General features: G+C 49.2%; 1 protein-coding gene across 1 annotated transcript in view; it reads right to left on the bottom strand.

The window, feature by feature from the left end:
- Positions 1 to 18,702, bottom strand: part of LOC308377431 (plexin-A1-like) — a gene marked incomplete at both ends in the record, with an annotated part of 137,351 nt that overhangs the window by 76,397 nt on the left and 42,252 nt on the right. Inside the window, 1 exon segment of the mRNA XM_080854088.1 lies at positions 4,249 to 4,380. Coding sequence (XP_080710214.1) covers positions 4,249 to 4,380 — 132 coding nt within the window.

The raw sequence follows: 18,702 nt of genomic DNA, 5'->3' as shown, positions 1-18,702 counted from the left end.
CCCCACCAATTATGACAGACAAATGAGCCCAAAGAAGAGGAGGGGGGGGGGGGTGTCCTGTGTGTGTGCAAGGAGGGCAGTGGGAAGCCTAGAGACAAGCAGGAGTTTGAGCTGAGGTGTGCATGAGAGGAGGACTGACAACAACAGACCCAATCACTTCTGACCAATTCATCTCCACGCCTCCACCTCCCTGTCATGAAGAGGGAGAGGGGAGGAGGAGCAGGATGGCGTGCAGCGCTCACTCCGGACCGGTGGGGACTGACTCACGGAGAGGAGGGCTGTCAGACGTGAGCTGCTTCTCCAATTTACAGCAGGAAAAATGGAGGCAGAGTGAGTGATGTGTGTGAGTGGGAGTGTGTGAGCCTGGCGCGTGTGTGTGAGGGGACGCAGCCAGGCTGTGCTGAGGTGTGTGCAATTGTAGCTTCATTCATCAGACCTATAATCACACACACACACACACACAGTCGATACATGCTTCTCATTAAATGACACACATTAACAAGGCACCGTTGTGGAGGGGGAGGGGGAGGGTGACGGCGCTTCCTTCGTGGTTTGTTTGTCTGCTCTGCTCTACCATTGATGTGAGTGGGGAGGCGGGGTGGAAACCTGCTGGTGTGAGGTGTGGGGGCATGGAGGCAGAGATGACCCACCCCCCACAGTGGGGCTAATGAGCAGCCCCAGCAAAGCCAAACCTGCCCTGCAGCACTCTCTCAACCAGCTCCCCTTGGAGCCACACACACACACAGCACCAGTCCCTGTCTGTCTGTCTGTCTGTCTGTTAATGTGTTTGAATTAAATACAGAACCTGATTGAAGCTGTGAGAGGGAGGTGTGATACGTGTGTGTGTGTGTGCTGGGGAAGGGGAGGGTGGTGGGCATGATGCATACATGAGACTGGTTAATAGAGGCCTGAGTCCCAGATGACATCCAGCCCTAAGGCATCTACCCACCCCACCCCACCCCACCCCACCCCCGCTTCCTCTCCCTCTCTCCCTGCCTCACTGACCACACCAACATGCCTCCCATCTACATAACAATAGCTCTCAATTCCCTCGGGTGATGGATACATGTGTGTGTTTGTGTGTGTGTTTGTGTGTGTGTGTGTGTGTGTGTGTGTGTGTGTGTGTGTGTGTGTGTGTGTGTGTGTGTGTGTGTCTCTTTGTGTGTGCATGTATCTTTAGAACCCGTATGCACAGGAAAACATGCTTATAAAAGGCTGTGGACCATTACTGAAGAACACTTAAATGTAACATTTGAAGTGTACCAAGGTAAATTTGAAAGCAGTTTTTGTCAATACGTAGGTGCTGGTGCATTCTGTGGGCTGCCTGCACATAATGATATGTGACACACATATGGTTAAGGCCAAGGATAGCTACACTCACGCCCACTCTTTTCCGACCACTCGAGACTTTGCCAATGTCAGGGCCAGTCAAATGGAACCCATTTGTATCAATTACCGAGCATCTTTTTCCTTAAAGATTTCGACACATTAAAGATGATTATCTCTAATCGCTGGGAAATTGCATGTGGCTCGGTGGTGGCAGGCTGGCTGTGGAGGAGTCGTGGCGAGCGCCAGAGAGCAAAGTCGAGGCACAGTCATTAGAGGAGAGAAAGATGAGACGATGGCGACTGGAACCCGACCCCATGAGAGTATAGCCACTGTAACCCGACTTCACAGCGCATATCCGTCCACAAATCTTTTCCTCCTGTGAATCACAGAACGGCCAAGGCAGAGAGGACGGGTCCCTGTGGACTTGGACTACAGCTGCCTCTCATTGAGAACAGGTTAATATGAGGGGGAGATTTAGGCAAGCCATTTGGGTCAAATAAGTGGAACACACACAGGCAGCACACACTACAACTACTGATATTGTAGTTCTTAGTTCAGGACAAAAGACTCTGCTCAAAAGATTCCACTTCACATTAGTTTCCAATGTGTAAAAGACGTAATAATTGAATGTGTTGGAAGAGAGGGAGTGATTAAACTGACATAGATGGACATCAGCGCAGAGAGAAAGGCACACATTTATCATGTATAGCCCTTTCATGCAGGACTGCTGCTGGTGATCAACTGATCACTACCACATGGAGCAGAGCTTGGTGTCCTCAGTGAAGGTAGCACAGTTAAAAAAACACCAACTATTCTCAAAGTCAAAACTCTTCATTTGTCCTCACTCATAAACACAGTGGAGATTGCAATGCAAACAAAACTAAGTTTGGAGTTACTTACAAAAAAAAATGAGAAGAAAATGTCTCCGTCTCTCTCTGATGTGGAGGTTAAACAGCAGCGGCTGATTTCCCCCAGAGGAAAGGATGTGTGTGTGTGAGTGAGTGAGTGAGTGAGTGAGTGAGTGAGTGAGTGAGTGAGTGAGTGAGTGAGTGAGTGAGTGAGTGAGTGAGTGAGTGAGTGAGTGAGTGAGTGAGTGAGTGAGTGAGTGAGTGAGTGAGTGAGTGAGTGAGTGAGTGAGTGAGTGAGTGAGTGAGTGAGTGAGTGAGTGAGTGAGTGAGTGAGTGAGTGAGTGAGTGAGTGAGTGAGTGAGTGAGTGAGTGAGTGAGTGAGTGTGTGTGTGTGTGTGTGTGTGTGTGTGTGTGTGTGTGTGTGTGTGTGTGTGTGTGTGTGTGTGTGTGTGTGTGTGTGTGTGTGTGTGTGTGTGTGTGTGTGTGTGTGTGTGTGTGTGTGTGTGTGTGTGAGTGTGTGAGTGTGTGTGTGTGTGTGTGTGTGTGTGTGTGTGTGTGTGTGTGTGTGTGTGCGTGCTCGCATGATTGTGGCAGAGGCCGTCACGGCTGGATGCTCCTCGCCGCCCTGAAATCATCTGATGGAAAATGGCTATTGATATTCAGTCTGACTTTCGCCAGTTTTCAGGGACGACAGCCAGCACTACCTTTGATGCCGGGGTCCGGTGTGTGAAGCCATGCCGACACTCATCACCCCCACCTACCCCTCCCACCAATCAGTCGCCTCCTCTCACATTCCCCCCAGAAAATCAGAGAGCTGGAGTGGTCAGCAGCGCTGTTCCCAGGTCTGCAGCTCAGTGTGGACACTCACTCAGGGACAGCAGGAGGAGAGCAGATCTAGGGACAGCTCAGTGTGGACACTCACTCAGGGACAGCAGGAGAGCAGATCTGGGGACAGTAGTCAATGATTTCTGCCCAAAGGAACACTGAACCTCTATCATCTAAGAACATGCTTAGAGGGGGCTTATTATTCATATTAACATGTCGGTGTTCAACTGCTCTGGTAGCTTATAATTCATATTAACATGTATGTGCTCTGGAAGCGTTATTGCCTCACTTGCAGCATGGTCCACAACGCGGGCCACAGCTTGTCCTTTGCCAAAGGCAGGCAGCCTGATGCTGATTGCTGGCATCAGAGGAGTGTGCAGGGTGGGTTAGCATGTGTAAAATAACAGGGGAGCACCCTGCACATTTGCCTTGCTGTAAAGCCCCCACGCATGTCTCTTTGCTCTCCGAGAAAGTGATTACAACCTCTTTCTGAAAGAAGATGAAAAAACCTAGCTCGCGCCGTTGACACACTTCAGATGGGCCTCTAATGATGACAGAAATGTCCTTTAATGAGAGCTCAAGTGTTGGCTCTCCAATTAGGGGCTCCAAAAAGATGGGGGTGTGGGAAGGGAGGAGGGGCAATGGAGGCTAGAAAGAGAGAGAGAGAGAGAGAGAGAGAGAGCGTCAGCAGAAAGAGAGGGAGACAGCGAGAGAAAGGGAGAGAGAGAATTTCCCCTCTGCCTGTGGGTGATTTGAGTGGCCCCTATTTTCCATCAGTGAGGATCAGAGCGAGCCCCTCCCTGATCTCCCGCAAAGTAGGGTGCAGCTAGTGCGAGGGAGGGGGTGGGGAGAGTGGGGGGAGCGAGAAAGCGAGACAAGAGAAAGAGAGATAGAGAGACAGAAAGAGACGGAGAGAAAGAGAGGAGCGTGCACATGTGCCAGCAGCAGGAGGTGCAGGGAGAGGAGATTTAAGTGGGTGGATGGAAGGTCCGTGGGTGTTGAAGACAAGAAAGACATGCAAGAAATCCTGCTGAGAGCCTGATCAAAGTTGACATGTAGTTTCTCTCACTCCGTCTGTTCTCTCACTTGTCTTCTTCTTTGGTTTCTTCTCTTAGCTCTCTGTCTTTCTCTTTATGAGAGAAGCGGAGCGTGCTGCATGTGTTTTTAGCATAAACGAGCCTTTATGCTTGTGTGTTCCCATGAACCTGAGTGTGCAGTGCTTTGAAGTGCACTAAAAGCATCTTACCTCCTTATTGTTGAGGACGTAGAGGTGCTGGTGGTTAGGGCTGAAGAGAAGGTCTCTCAAGATGGGGTTGCCCTCGCTCACTGCCATGTTCTCGTAGAGCAGTGCCGGCTGGTTGATGGAGTTCACCAGGATCTGCAGAACAAAGAGGAGACCCAGTGGTTTAGGCAAGTCTAACGAAGGGAGCTGGCGAGAGGGAAAAAAGCTTCCAGCTGTGAAGGAGGGAGGGATAGGGGAGGGAGGAAGGGAGGGTAGGAGGGTAGAAGATGAATGGGAAATCATTCGGGATGTGTCTGTCTGGATGACAGAGCAGGGCGAGGCCCTCTGCTTCATAACCTACGTGTGTAAAATCAAATCTAATGCCCCGTAAATCTGAGCGTCTCTCCTACATATCGGCTGACACCTTCACCGGCACACACATTCCACCTCAATCTGAGGAGAAGGTAGTGATCAAATAGGAATGCACACACACCAAGCCCAGAGACAGACACCACAAACACATACATACAAGGCAACATGAACACACACTTCTCTTCTTGGCTGATCTCAGAACAGCTCTCATCACATCAGCATCAAGTACAATCTTTCTCTCAATCTGAAATGCATTTACACATGTACACACACACACATTGTATGTTCTCACACCACCACATACACACTCACATTCATACTCTGTCCCTCTCTGTATCTGTACCACGCACGCACGCACGCACGCACGCACGCACGCACGCACGCACGCACGCACGCACGCACGCACGCACGCACGCACGCACGCACGCACGCACGCACGCACGCACACACGCACACACGCACACACGCACACACACACACACACACACACACACACACACACACACACACACACACACACACACAAACACACACACACACACACACATAAAGCTGTAGCCCTCTACTTGATTTCATTATTATTTTCCCCTTTAAGAGTGTAGTGTGTCTCCACGCTCCATTCCCTCCCAGCAGTGGCTCAGCGGTCATTGCCACACGGGCGCTCAAGGGTCTGCCCGGCTAATACAGCCATTTAGCACAGATGCTAATACAGCTAATACAGCCATTTAGCACAGATGCCTGAGCGACTAGATCTGCGTTCAGGGGCCGGCAGGGTCACAGGCCCGTAAAGCCCTGAAAACAAATGTTCCTAATGCTAACGGTAGATGTGCTCCCCAGCCCCAGCCTGACGCCTGGACTGGTCTGGGTTCCTGGCTCACGCTTACTGCATTGGGGCCCCTCTCTCCCTGCTTTCAGGAGCCCGCTGACCTGAGGTCATGAGTATGGGGCACTCCTGCGCTGTGGTAGTTCAGGGCCTAATGATGTACTCAGCAGCAGGTGCCTGAGACCCCGCTGCTGATTAATAGCATAGGGCCTTTTATGTGACCACCAAGGGAGCACATTAGCCCAGTCTTTTCCCTGCTAACACCCCGACGCTAATGAAGAACAAAAGTGGAGCTGGAAGGACAGGAGGAGAGATGTGGAGCCCCAACTCCACCCGACCCACTTACACTTCCATGCTTGATGATGCTATTCAGCGGGCCTGGATGTGTCTTCATTCATTGCAGTCATATTTTTTAAGGTTTGTGGAGCAGCCACTGCCCTGTAAAAGGAGGCAATTTTGGCTCAAGGGCACGTGTCAGCAATTCAGAGGTCAGATGTAAACAGGAAATGAGATAACTTGACTTGGCAATGGCAACCATTAGCCTATTAACCATTACGTAGTGTGTAAACTGAATTTGAAGGATTGGAATGCAGAGGTTAAATAACCCAAATCCTCACTATCAGGGGTCACATGATTCTCATGAGAGGATGGAAATGAGTATTGAACACGCTTTCCCTTCCTCCTCTCTCTTTGCCTCTTCCTCTGTCTCTCTTTCTCTCTCTCTCTCTCTCTCTCCCTCCCTATCACTCTCCCTCCCTATCACTCTCTCTATCTCTCTCTCTGTCTCTCTCTCTGTCTCCCCCGTCCCAGGCCATTCTCTTGCTCAATGATGTTCCCTCCAGGACGCGCCTCATTAAAGAAGCACTGATAAAAAACCAAGGACACAGCATCCTCTTCCTCGCTGCTTCCGGTACGCTTGCCAAACGAGGATAAAAGAATTCCCTACAGTGGCTAGAGGATCCTCCCACTGTGTCCTCGCACTTTCTTAAAGAGAGTCATGGGGGGAGCGAAGCTGTGGAGCAGCGGGAGCCCAGAACATTCCAAAAGATGTGCCGCGGGTTCCGTCACCTGGGGGCCTCATTTGTTTGTTTTTCCCCTTTTTCCTTTTTTATGTACTATCATACATGTTTAGCTTTCATTTACCCAGGATGTACCGCCAGAGGACATCGCTTCCCCTGCCCTCTCTCCCGTGTTTGGGAAGGCCTCCCCCAATTAGCAATTAGTCAGGACGGTCGGCTCTCCTGCAGGAGTAGTGATGTATTAGCCCTGGTTTCCTCTTGGCGTGCAGCGGTGGGACAGGGATATATCAGGGAATAGAGGGCTGTGGATTTTATTTCAGGCTCCTCAAGGGCAGGCTCAAGTGGGTCCACCATGCCGCCACATTTGTTTACAGGCGTGCAGGAGGAAAGCCATCAGCCTTTGTTGATTGTTCATACAATAGCGACTTGGCTGAGTGCCCAAGCACTTTTTTGGAAACAAGAAACGCACAGCAAACCCTCATCCCCCTTCAGTCCATCCTGCCTCATAAAGGTGTCGGAGCGATGAAGTAGCAGGGACGACAAAACAAAAACAAATCCAATCCCAACCCCAGGGCAGAGCGCTTTTACATCCCAGCGCAGCGGAGCGAGTTCAGCCTTATTGCTGTTGTCCCCAAAGTAGATACCGTGTCACTTGCGCTCAATCACATGCAAGGGTCACGTCCCCCTACTCTACCGGTTTGTTTGCTGGCTACACTCCGGGGGAAATTCTCGCAAACAATCTGAGAGGGACGGCAAGATGGACCCAGAGATCAAGTCACACATGACAGACTGTGTGCTGCCTCGTAGCCTTTTGCCCTTCAATATCATCATAACACATCTCCCGCTACTGAGAGAAAATCCCATTTAGCGAAGCGTAAAGAGTGTGAACTCAGCATTGTTTATGGCTGCCTGTTGTATGTTAATAGCCAAGTAGCTCATGGTAACTTAGCTTGAGAGGTTGTGATACAGTGTCAGCACTCGGCCCATTTTCACTTATTTACATTTAGAGTATTTACATTTCTCAGGTTAAATATAGAATGTGCCATTCACTAAGCTTTCCTCAACCTCAACAGTTCACATACATTGCTTTTCCTACATCAAAGCATTGAGCGTTGGCCATAAAATCAAGAGCAGCAAACCATAAATTAAGCCATAGCTTGTCCCCCAACCCCAAAGGTTTCAGGCAGATCTCTAATTAAGGTCACTAAGAGTTCAAACGAGGTTTCAACCCCATGGTCAGCACCATGCACCACACTAGTAATGAGCCAGATCAAATTGTCTGCAATCCTGCATTGGTCTCGCAGACTAATAAGATACATTTGTTTAATTCTATAATATGGTCTGCCACTGAAGGACTGAAAACCCCTGAGGAAATACCTGCAGAGATTTTGACAGGCAAGTGACAGCTGCTTTATCAAGGAATTCCAGCCTGGCCAAAGACGATGGCGACCTACTGACACCCAGTAGGTGAAAATCTATTCACTCTGGTTTGGATCAGTACAGAAGACATTTGGTTAATTGAATCAAACTGGGGGCATTTTCCCAATGAGACGAGAACCAATTTCATTAGAAGTCCCCCCCCCCCCCCCCCCCCGCAGGCCAGGGATAACGTGCAGACATTATGAGGCTGCTCTCAGACTGTCCATGTTTTAACATGTACATGTTTAAGTATGATCAATACTCCAACACCACATGTTGGGTATTCAATATTATACTGCCTTTGTACCTGTTTAAGCAAAGTAAATATTTAAAACACAGATTATAATATAGAAACACAGCTATAGGAGACCAGTTAAGGTTGAAACGATGTTTCTCAGAGAATGGATTTCCTCAAGATTATGGTCAGTTTTATTTTTGTGTTTATCTGCTTCTATTAGTGGACGCTCCAGCAGCCTCGTTTCCTCTAATAAAGCAGTTCAGTTCTTCAGACTGTTGCCAAGCCTGGGGGGGTGGAGGGAGGAAAGAGCAGTGCAGAGGGGGGGGGGGGGGGGGGGGGGGTACTGTAACACCATCCCAATGGAGCCGGGCTGAGGGAGAGTGTCTCCAGCCGACAAGAGCGACCCTTTTTGGAGGGCATCCAAAGTATCCGGCAGGTCCTGCTGACTTCACAGTCTGTACCTTGCTCACGAAAAAAATATGACTGAGAGAAAAAAAAAAGAACCTTGTACACACAAACTCATTCAGCTCGATCAGCGAGACAGATTACTCAGTGAAATTAATCATCGTTCGCTTGCTGCACCAGTGGCCACACCACACGATGTCAAACAGAAACCAGAATGGACAGACAGCCTGAGACGGGCTCCGTGGCAGCGCTGCCCCCGCATGGCGTCCTGCGTGAGGGACCCGGTGGGTGCCGTCCTTAATGCAAGGGGAAAGGAGCAGAGGAAGGTTTGTCTTTGTGCAAGTGAAGACTATGAATAACCCAGCCTCCTCCCCTCTGCGCTTCCTTGTATTAGTGTCGCATCTGTTCACCCAGAAAAGCACACAGGAGTGCAGCGCGCGCAGCGCACACCCAACCAACAACGCAGAGAGAAAGAGACAAGCGACGGGCTCTGGGGAGCGCCTGGGATGTCTCAGCCTCCACCCTTTTTAATCTTTCAGGCCCTCTGTGGGTAGAGACTCTCCCCGCGCCAGTCAACCCTGCTGCTGCTACAAGCAGCACTCCTCTGCGCTCTTGACATAACTAGGTCTCCCTGTGAATAATAAACCAGCCAACAGATTCCTGCCTTTGATATGTGACCCATTGAAGTGGAGATCTGCATCTGATTGAGCACAATTGCTGGCTAATTAATGAGACAGAGGGGACACACACTGCCGCCGCTGCTGCTGCCGCTGCGGAGCTCTGCCAGGGCTGTCCAGGCCAAGGCAGCTCCCCAGGGAAAGAGCCCAGAGCAGGGGAGAGGTTTAGAGAGCGTCTGAGGGACAGGCATCAGGCCCCCATGGCGTGAACTCTGCCTTAAATAAGGAAGGGGGGGCAGCTAAGGGGCTGAGGACTGACACCATGAAAAGCAGGCAGAGTCATCAGGAGTTCCAGGTCTTGAATAAGCCTTTCTTCCCCCACACAACAAAGTGCTAATCTCAATTTGACCTCAGTGGTTACAGAACAAAAAGGTGGGACATCTTCTCTTCATTGAAGGAGGGATGAGAGCAAATGGAAAGGAAGAGGTAATCGTGGTAGTCGTGAAATTTGTGATTACAGCCCACCCTCGCCAGCTGAGTCCTCCGCCGTCTGCGCCGCCGTGCTGTGGCAGGGTCACCAGAACATCGCCTGACCTAAGCCTCGCCTGAATCACCATATCAATCTCACTACCTTTGAGCCCAAGGAGACTAAACGCATCTTGAAGGTTCCATTCCGTCGTCTGTGCATGTTTTAGCGGGACAAATTTGTAATTCTGGCAACAGCTGGGGGTTTATTTCCCATGCAAAAAAAGGCCTGTTTCTCAAAGCAATGTGTTCTGCAAGGGGTTAACACTGTTGAGAAGCACAGAAGGTGTGCTCTTTGGCCTAGATAAGGGTACTGTTGGAAATAAGTATGCCCCAGGAGCCCAGAGAAGAGACAGCAGGGACAGACTGGACGCAGACCCAGTGAAGGAAAAAGAAGAGGCCAGTGGCGTGACTCAGAGGTCTCCAGATACCTGCCCTGAACTTCTTGCTTTCACAACCCCAGCTATGAGTGTTTTATTATGACAACTCTTACTGTAGATGATGCCTGCTCCCCATTGCTCTCTCTCTCCCTCTCTTTTTTTCCTTTTTCTCTTTTTTCTCTTCCTCTTTCCCTCTCCCTCTCTCCTTGCCGCTACATTTCACCTCCGAGCAATATCTGATTTGGCTCTGGGGTCTGCAGGGTCCTTGAAGCACTGGAAGGAATTTGATTTCTATTGTCTCTCTCCTCTCTCCAGCCTCCTCCATGTCCTCTGACACACCAGACACACACCGGCAGTCAAGCAAGACAAACTGTCCTGCTGAAACTAGTTGAAAAAATGGAGGATGCCCTGAAGAGGGTAAGAAAGTGACTCTTAAGCCCTCTCCCATTTGACTGTGGCAGCACAATGGCAGTGAGTGGGCACATCTCCTATCCTATGCAACCCTGCCACGTGCTATCATCTGAAGGGAACAACAAAGCACATTAATGAGGAACTTTATGGGCTAGCTATGGTTACCAGTTTCAGTGGTGTATTTCATTCATTCCTAATTATGCCCTCGGTTGAACGGACTGTGCTATCAATAGGTCATTACATTAGACAGGGATCATAGTCTCCTTACATGACAGGGGTAATCTTTCCTGCATTCTCAGCATCCACACTCCCCATCCGTCTAAGAAATGGACTTTTCCTCATGTGGCCAAATGAAAGAAAGGCCGGACCAGAGGCCCATCTATGGGGGAATACACCCACTCACTATTACCCACCATGCTCTGAGTTTCTGTATGTCTGAAAATATAGGTCAGCACTGCAAACAGAGCATGGCTCTTTTTGGCCCCTCAGGCTAGCACAGAAGCCTGTGAGATAGGAAACCAACTCTCTCTTCAGCTCGCTGCGGTTTAACATTCCCATCTTGTCCAATGCTCTTGATTGATGAGTGGATGGTAAGTTTAGCCTTTCACTACAATAGTGAACAAAATAGCCTCTAAGTATGCCATTTCACTCAAATACCCAAGAAAGAAAAACACAAGAGCAACACAGCACAAATGAGTGGCCCCTGTAGAGACTGCGGGAGCCAGGAGAGAAAACAATCCCGGCGAACTCCCACAGACCAATTGGAAGACACGACATGACATGCGCTGGGGCGCAGGCCTTGGTCTGCATCTTCACGCCAGGGAGCGAGTCACCTGAGAGCGGTCCCTGTGGAGTGGTGCCATTAGGAGCCATCATAACACTCGCAGGAGCAGCTGGGAGAGACGAGCTAACGCTCCGCTCATAATAATCCCACTGAAGCTGCCGCGGTGACGGCACAGGAACATCGGAGCCGCAGCCAGTCACCCCGCAGCCCAGCGGCAGCCCTGAGACTGATGATGCAACATGGCCCACTGAGTTATGCAGTAAACGTAGTGGAGGGCCAAGGCAATTACTTAGCCAAGTTCTACGCAACAGACAAAAACAGCCTAGAACTGCTGAGAGGTGTTATTTATGTATTTGGGTCTGAGGGTGGAAACTACATGCACCACAATATCTGCGAAAGCCCTGGTGAACGATTGAACAATTGATTTGTCTGAGTTTTATGGTTGAGAAAGCTACAATTTAGCATCAGGTTGACATGTAGTAGCATTAGCTTCACATTCCCATTTGGAGAGAGGTGCCATTTCAGTCCTTGCGAGGCGTGCATGAATCATACAAGGCGAGGATTTGACAAAGCTCAAATCAATAGTGACCACAGACAGACATGTTATCAACATGGACTAAAATGATGCTGATAGCGCAGCCCCCATTTAGACTTAAACGCATGAATCAATTGACATTTAAGGAAAGGCAACGCCATGGCTTCTTTTGTTGAGGAAAATTTAGGCTTTTATTAGGTCCATCTGTTGTAAAAAAGGAAAAAAATACTTCTGAGGATTGGGTGCATCAGAGTGTGTGTGTGTATGTGTGCGTGTGTGTGTGTGTGTGTGTGCGTGTGTGTGTGTGTGTGTACGTGTGTGCGTGTGTGTGTGTGTGTGTGTGCGTGTGCGTGTGTGTTCGTGTGTGCGTGTGTGCGTTTGTGCATGTGTGTGCGTGTATGTGCATGTGTGTGTGTGTGTGTGCGTGTGTGTGCATGCATAGGCATACGACTTTGTAAAAGCACCAGTTTTCAGAGTCTTCACAAGTGTGCCCACAATTAGGTAAAATAGCCAATGATGAGGCATTAATCAGGACATAAAAACAAGCAGCCAGCGGTAAAATCAGCACAGGGCAGAGCCCCTCACATATGGGCTTTTAATGGTACGTGTTCAAGTGGGAAACGTCTCACAGGGGCATATGGTTGGACAAAAAACAACTAACGATCAACCAGGTCCACTTTCTAAGTCCGTTCAGGAAGTGCGAGATACGGGTCGATATGCAGTAGTCGTTCACATGACTGGATTGTTTTTACTGAATGATTGGCTGTGCTAGTGTAACACGCAGGGAGAAAATGAACCATTGGGAATCAGCCGCGGACTGGTGTGCTAGAAGAATAGATGCCTGAAGATGGACAGAGAAAGGAAGAGCCATGCCGCCCATCTCTCACTCTGCCCGTCTGTAAGCATGAGCCCACGGCTTGAACTGACAGACACTCCATCAGCGGCGTGTGTTTGGTCGGGACAGTGTTGACGCTGAGATCAGGACCTGACTGTTGACTGAGGCCGGCTTAAGTGCTGCTGTAAACATGACCTCCACCTCCCTCCACCTCCTCCATAAAAACACATGAGACAGAGGAGAGTGAGAAGGAGCTCTGGAGGAGAAGGACGTGCCCGAGTAGAGAAGAGATGAAAGAGGGGAGCATGTGAAGTGATTACACCCCCCTGTCACAAATGAGGACATGAAAGAGAGGAATAGAGGATGTCTGTGAGTGTGGGGGTGGTGGTGGCAGTGGTGGTGGGCTGTACGCTACTTCCATTGAATGTATAATAACCCCCCCAAAGCCCCCCCCCCCCAAAGCTTTGTGTGCCGCAGGGCCTGTTGTTCCTCGGCTGGCTGGCTTATCTGGCTGCCTAGGTGATTAATTCAGGGACGGTGGTGGAGGAGCGGCCGCCGGCGAGGCTCACAGTGAGGCCTCGCCGCTTGAAAGGCCACCGACTTATCAGCCTGGAACACCCAGCCGCTGCACTCGCATGCCATCACCTCTCACACCCCCTGCACCCACACACACACACACACACCGCACACACAACACACACATACCACGCATACACACCAAACACGTATTGGGTCTGCATACAATAACATGCACACAACAACAATACATGAACTCAAACACACACGAGAAATGAATGAAAGCCACATGTGCACAAGAGCCTTTACTCTAAACAAGCCCTGAGTGTGCACGTGCATACAGGGGAGTCCCATCACACACAAACACAAACACAAACACAAACACAAACACAAACAGCGCCTTTATCACACACAGGAAGAGGAAGTGTAAATGAAACACTGGCGAGGCAGACATGCTCTACTCCACTCATCATCATACGACCTAGTTTCCCTGCAAAAAGTTTTCTCTCTCTCACAGACACACAGACACACAGGCGCACAGAGAGAGAGACACACACACACAAACACACACACACACACATACACACCATCACACGCACAAAGACATAAAAACAGATGAGGCTATGATAATGAAACAGAGCTCCTGGGGTCTCTTCCCAGATAGGGGAGAGTGGAGGGGGGAAGGGGGCAGACAGGAGAGGAGAAGAGAGGAGGCTACGGTGAGTACACAGAGATCTCCTGTCAGCACAAAATGAATGAAAGATGTGTCTTTCCAGCCGAGCGCATTCTCTCTCAACATCTGTGTGGAAGAAGAGAGGGTAGCCTGCATGTGTGTGTGTGTGTGTGTGTGTGTGTGTGTGTGTGTGTGTGTGTGTGTGTGTGTGTGTGTGTGTGTGTGTGTGTGTGTGTGTGTGTGTGTGTGTGTGTGTGTGTGTGTGTGTGTGAACTTGTGTGCATTTGGGATAAGAGCCTTGAAGAGCACTGAGGAAGTGCTTCTTTTGCACCTCGCTTTAGGTAGGGGAAAAAAACATTGCCGACATAAAATATTACTGAATAAGTGATATGTGGACTTGGTGTTGGGCTGCAAGGATCACACTCATATTTCATTCCGAATAACCAACACACACTGCAGCTTCACAGTGTCCACATATCGTATGTATTTCAATAGCATACCTTTCAACAATGTCTATACAAATGTCTACAATTCAGTTTCAGCCCTATCTGGCTGACTGACAGACCTGGATTACATTGAGAGGGGTTGGCTTTCAAATAGCACTTCTGTTTGGTGGGGAAGATAGGGAAGCAAACATGAAGGATGCTTCACAAAAGGTCCACTGCACAAGGCACATTCAAGCAAGCATCCTCACATATTTGAATGGAAACTAATTCTGCTGGCAGGATAATTGTGAAAAACACATCACCCCAACTCTATTGTGCTCTGCCTCGACAGGGAGCTTCTAACTGTCTGCCAGCTACACAGTCACTTCAATCAGAGGGAGAATGCTCTTGGTAAAAGCTGCTTTTCCCGACAGACCCGGCGTCAACTCAAATCAAACCAATCCATTATTCCCTTCAAAGAAAGCCAGTTCAGAGTCATCTTGGTGAGCATCACTCCGGGCCATCTACTATGCCCCTAATTGCAGGTCTTGGGCGTGAGACCCCCTGCTTGTACATTCTGTGGATTCCGGCCCCCGACGAATGACCGCACAGTGGGGGCTTTTTTGACGACTCAGCCGACCACTCTCAGCCGGAGCACATTCTCAGCTCACCGCAGCCGAGAGCGGCAGCCGCTTTAAACGGTGGCCTGAGACAAAGGGTCACTAATGTAGCGGCGCGCTAATCGTGGGGCGCAGAGGCGTAGGGGAGAGGTCGGCGCGGACCACAAGATGATTAGCTCACATCCATGCTTTGTGTCCCGCTGACCAGCGAGCCTAAGCCCAGAAAGTGGGGGTGGAGAGTGGGTGGGGGGTGTAGGGAGGGAGAGAGAGAGAGAGAGAGAGAGAGAGAGAGAGAGAGAGAGAGAGAGAGAGAGAGAGAGAGAAAGAGATTGAGGAAGTATACTATACACTGTAACACTATACATTCTGAGTTCAACATCACAGATACATAAGCCTGTGATTTGCAAAACTACAGGGACTAGAGAGAAGCTGTCTTGCCTGTTATTTATTTCCTGAGGGACTGTCCTGGTGACTTAATTTGATTGTGGCTGCTTGACAGAAACTATGTAGTCCATGGCCTTCCACACATTCTTGAGAGACAATTCCAATCCATCCCAAAAGCAAATCAATAATGATGTCCTTCTTAAGTGTCTTTTTCAAGGACAAATTCTTTCTCTGTGGCCACATATTACCAAAGGAATTAGAGTGAGCTCTCTTGTTGTGCATCATTCTCCACTGCAGGAAGGGAGCGACGCTGTGCTGCAGGGACCACTGCCACCAGCAGAGGGCAGAGGGCCATCTAGCAGCCCTGAACACATCTCCACTTGCGGTCACAGGCCAGCAAATTAAAACGATCCATCAACATTATGGCTTTTAATCCACATGTTCTCAGAAAACACCTATTGCTTCTCTCCACTCTTTCCCTCTGTCATTACCCTCTCTATCTATATTTTACTCTCTCTCTCTTCTCCAGGTCTTTGTTCTATATTACATTGGACACTAAATCATTAACCCGCTGCCGCGGCAAGAGAGGCCTCCTGAATGACAAAAGACGTCAGGAATGAGTAATGTCTCGAGTCGCAGGAGAGGAAAAATGTTTTTCAAACAAGGTGTCGGTAAAGAGGGAGCGAACAATGGAATGATCTATCGGCCGATGGACGCGTCCGGTATATCAGCCTGGGGGGGCTGGGGGGAGTGCTGAGGAGGCGCTGGTCCTCCATGCAGGTAATGGAGCCCACTCCCTGTGAGGAGGAGACCAGGCTCAGGTCAGCGTTGTGCTCCTGGAGCTTCCTAGCACATAAAGGCTGCCTTGACCCAAATTAAGAACCACTGAGGGGTGTATGACTGTTTTATGATGGAGACCCAGAGACAAATACATAAATTATATCGTAATTGCACACCCTATTAACGTGTTCTATAGAGCAGTGATGGTCTCCTGTTATTGTATATAGTGTGCTTCAAGCATGGTCTCTCAATATCCAGCTACATCAAGGCTACTGGACTAAATGAATTCAGCTCTGGATGAATCTGTATTTTTAAGCCAATAATGGAAACGTATTATAAACTACATGGTTGCATTTGGTTGCTTCCTTGCTGCCTAACCTTGGTCAGAGAATGTGACTCTGAGGCACTGGCTGGAATGCAAAAAGAGGAGAGATATGAGGAAGAGAGGGAGGCAGAGAAAGAGTGGGGAAGAGAGAGCGAGAGAGAGAACAAGAGAGGAAGAGAGAGCAAGAGAGAGATAAAGAAAGCATGTTTCTCCTCACACGCTGTATTCATATGTGTAATTACAAAGGAAACGATAAGCCTGCTCCTGTGGGACCACCGCCTCTAATTATAGAGCCACTGGAGCTTCAAATTGCCATTTAAAGCAGCCATATGCAATTACACAACGCCACACTCCTGTTGTCATCTCCACTTCTGTCACGGGATGCCAGGTAGCGCCACCATGCCAGTCTGCCATTCTGCTACCCCTGACCCACCTCTATGGACACGCATACTGGCATCCTGGGTGGACGGCTTTACACTAGAAGCCAGAGATATTATTGTACCCTTTCTTACAAACACAGACATATTTTTATTTGGAAATTATGTTTAATTCTGCTCGAAAAAATAGGGCTTGTGGTTGGATATTGCACAAAGTTAACCCAACAGTAAATCAGGGGAGAATGAGGGAAACAGATGAAACCCCTGTGTTCCCAACCAACGCCAATGTTTACATACCTCAGGCCTCGGGACTCCTCCTGCAAACCAACCAGAACCACCACTACAAACTACCACAAAGAAACAGAGAAAGATCGAGTGAAGAGGAGAGAGAAAGATCGAGTGAGCAGGAGAGAGAAAGATCGGGTGAGCGGGAGAGAGAAAAATCGAGTGAGCGGGAGAGAGAAAAATCGAGTGAGCGGGAGAGCAGGAGAGAGAAAAAAACATGAGCCGAAAAGAGAGAGAGAAAGAGAGAGAGCGAGAGAGAGACTCAACTATTCATGCCAATGCTGCTCTGCAAGACTAACTACTACAAGGTCACACAAAAGCCTGTAGCAGAGGCAATCTGACACACATACTTGACACACACTCATGCAAAAAGCACATAAATATCTGCATTTTGTCCCTGTTTTCCCCCCCGCCCCCTCCTTCTCCACTATCAGTGGGAGCGGGTTGCATCCTGGGAGGCAGCTAGGCCTGCAGTCCTGGGAAAACAAGAGCCACAAAACCAGCGAGAGGCAGAGAAAGTGGAACAGGAAAGGAAAGTTAGTCATTTTGTGGTCTGGTAAGGAATGCCCTGCCAGATATGCTGCTGCCAAAAAAGCGAGCCATAGTGTCTCCTCCCCCCTCTTACTCTATCCCCCTTTACTCCATCACCCACACCCACCCACACACATATACACACACACTCTCACTTACACTCACACACACACACACACACACACACACACACACACACACACGCAATACTTTGGCCCACTTCCATTTTAAATCACTTTCCACCATAAACACTACAATCTCCCTCCTTTGCAAAGAGGCTCTCACATACTAACAAAATGCTTGCATGGAACGTTTCACATAAGATACCACACCATCTCAGATATCCCAGAAACAGTGATGAAACCCTACCCCCAGTTGGACCATCAAAGGCCCCGTAATGTATAGCAACTGTAGCCCAAGCAAGAGGGGTAACCTGAGAAGGCACTAATGATGTGTCTTATTCATTTGCAGGTCTTTCACAGATGGATTCAATCAAATTCACTATGGACCCTCTTCTCATGTGGGACTGCTTTCCCAGGTGATGATGAAATTGTAGACCCTCTTAGGCTCTGTGTGTGGGGTGTGTGTGTGTGTGTGTGTGTGTGTGTGTGTGTGTGTGTGTGTGTGTGTGTGTGTGTGTGTGTGTGTGTGTGTGTGTGTGTGTGTGTTTGTGTGTGTGTGTGTGTGTGCGTGTGCGTGTGTGTGCGTGAGTGTGAACAACTGGTTCATATGTCACCATGAATATTCCGTCCCCCTACTCTAAGCTACCCACTAATCCATCCACAGGGCACGTGCCGCAGTATTTTATTGGAGGCCCAATCAATCTATAAATCAAGATATGAATTACAGGAGCCATGTCCATCTCAACCACTCTCATGTGTGTACATGTCCCCTGCCAGCACATCTAACCACAACTCTCGTCCATCTCACCGGATGCCTTCTCAGACCCACCTTTCTATTTCCGAAGCAGGCAAACAAACTGCACCTCAGCATCCCAGCACACTAATAAAAAACTGATCTGCGGTCATGTGCAAACAAAAAAAGAGAGAAAGAGAGAGAGGGAGAAAAAAAAACTGATGAAGAAAATGTACGTGGATTCCATCCAGATGAACTATCTATCTGAATCTGTTAGAAGAGATATTGATGGATGGTGAGGAGTGGAGAGACTGGAGATGCTTGGGTGAGAAGGGACTCCACTG

The sequence above is a fragment of the Sprattus sprattus genome (genome assembly GCF_963457725.1).
Source record: "Sprattus sprattus genome assembly, chromosome: 16".
Classification (NCBI taxonomy): Eukaryota; Metazoa; Chordata; class Actinopteri; order Clupeiformes; family Clupeidae; genus Sprattus; species Sprattus sprattus.
The sequence above is the reverse complement of the archived record's forward strand: the minus strand, read 5'-3'. Positions and strand labels throughout refer to the sequence as shown.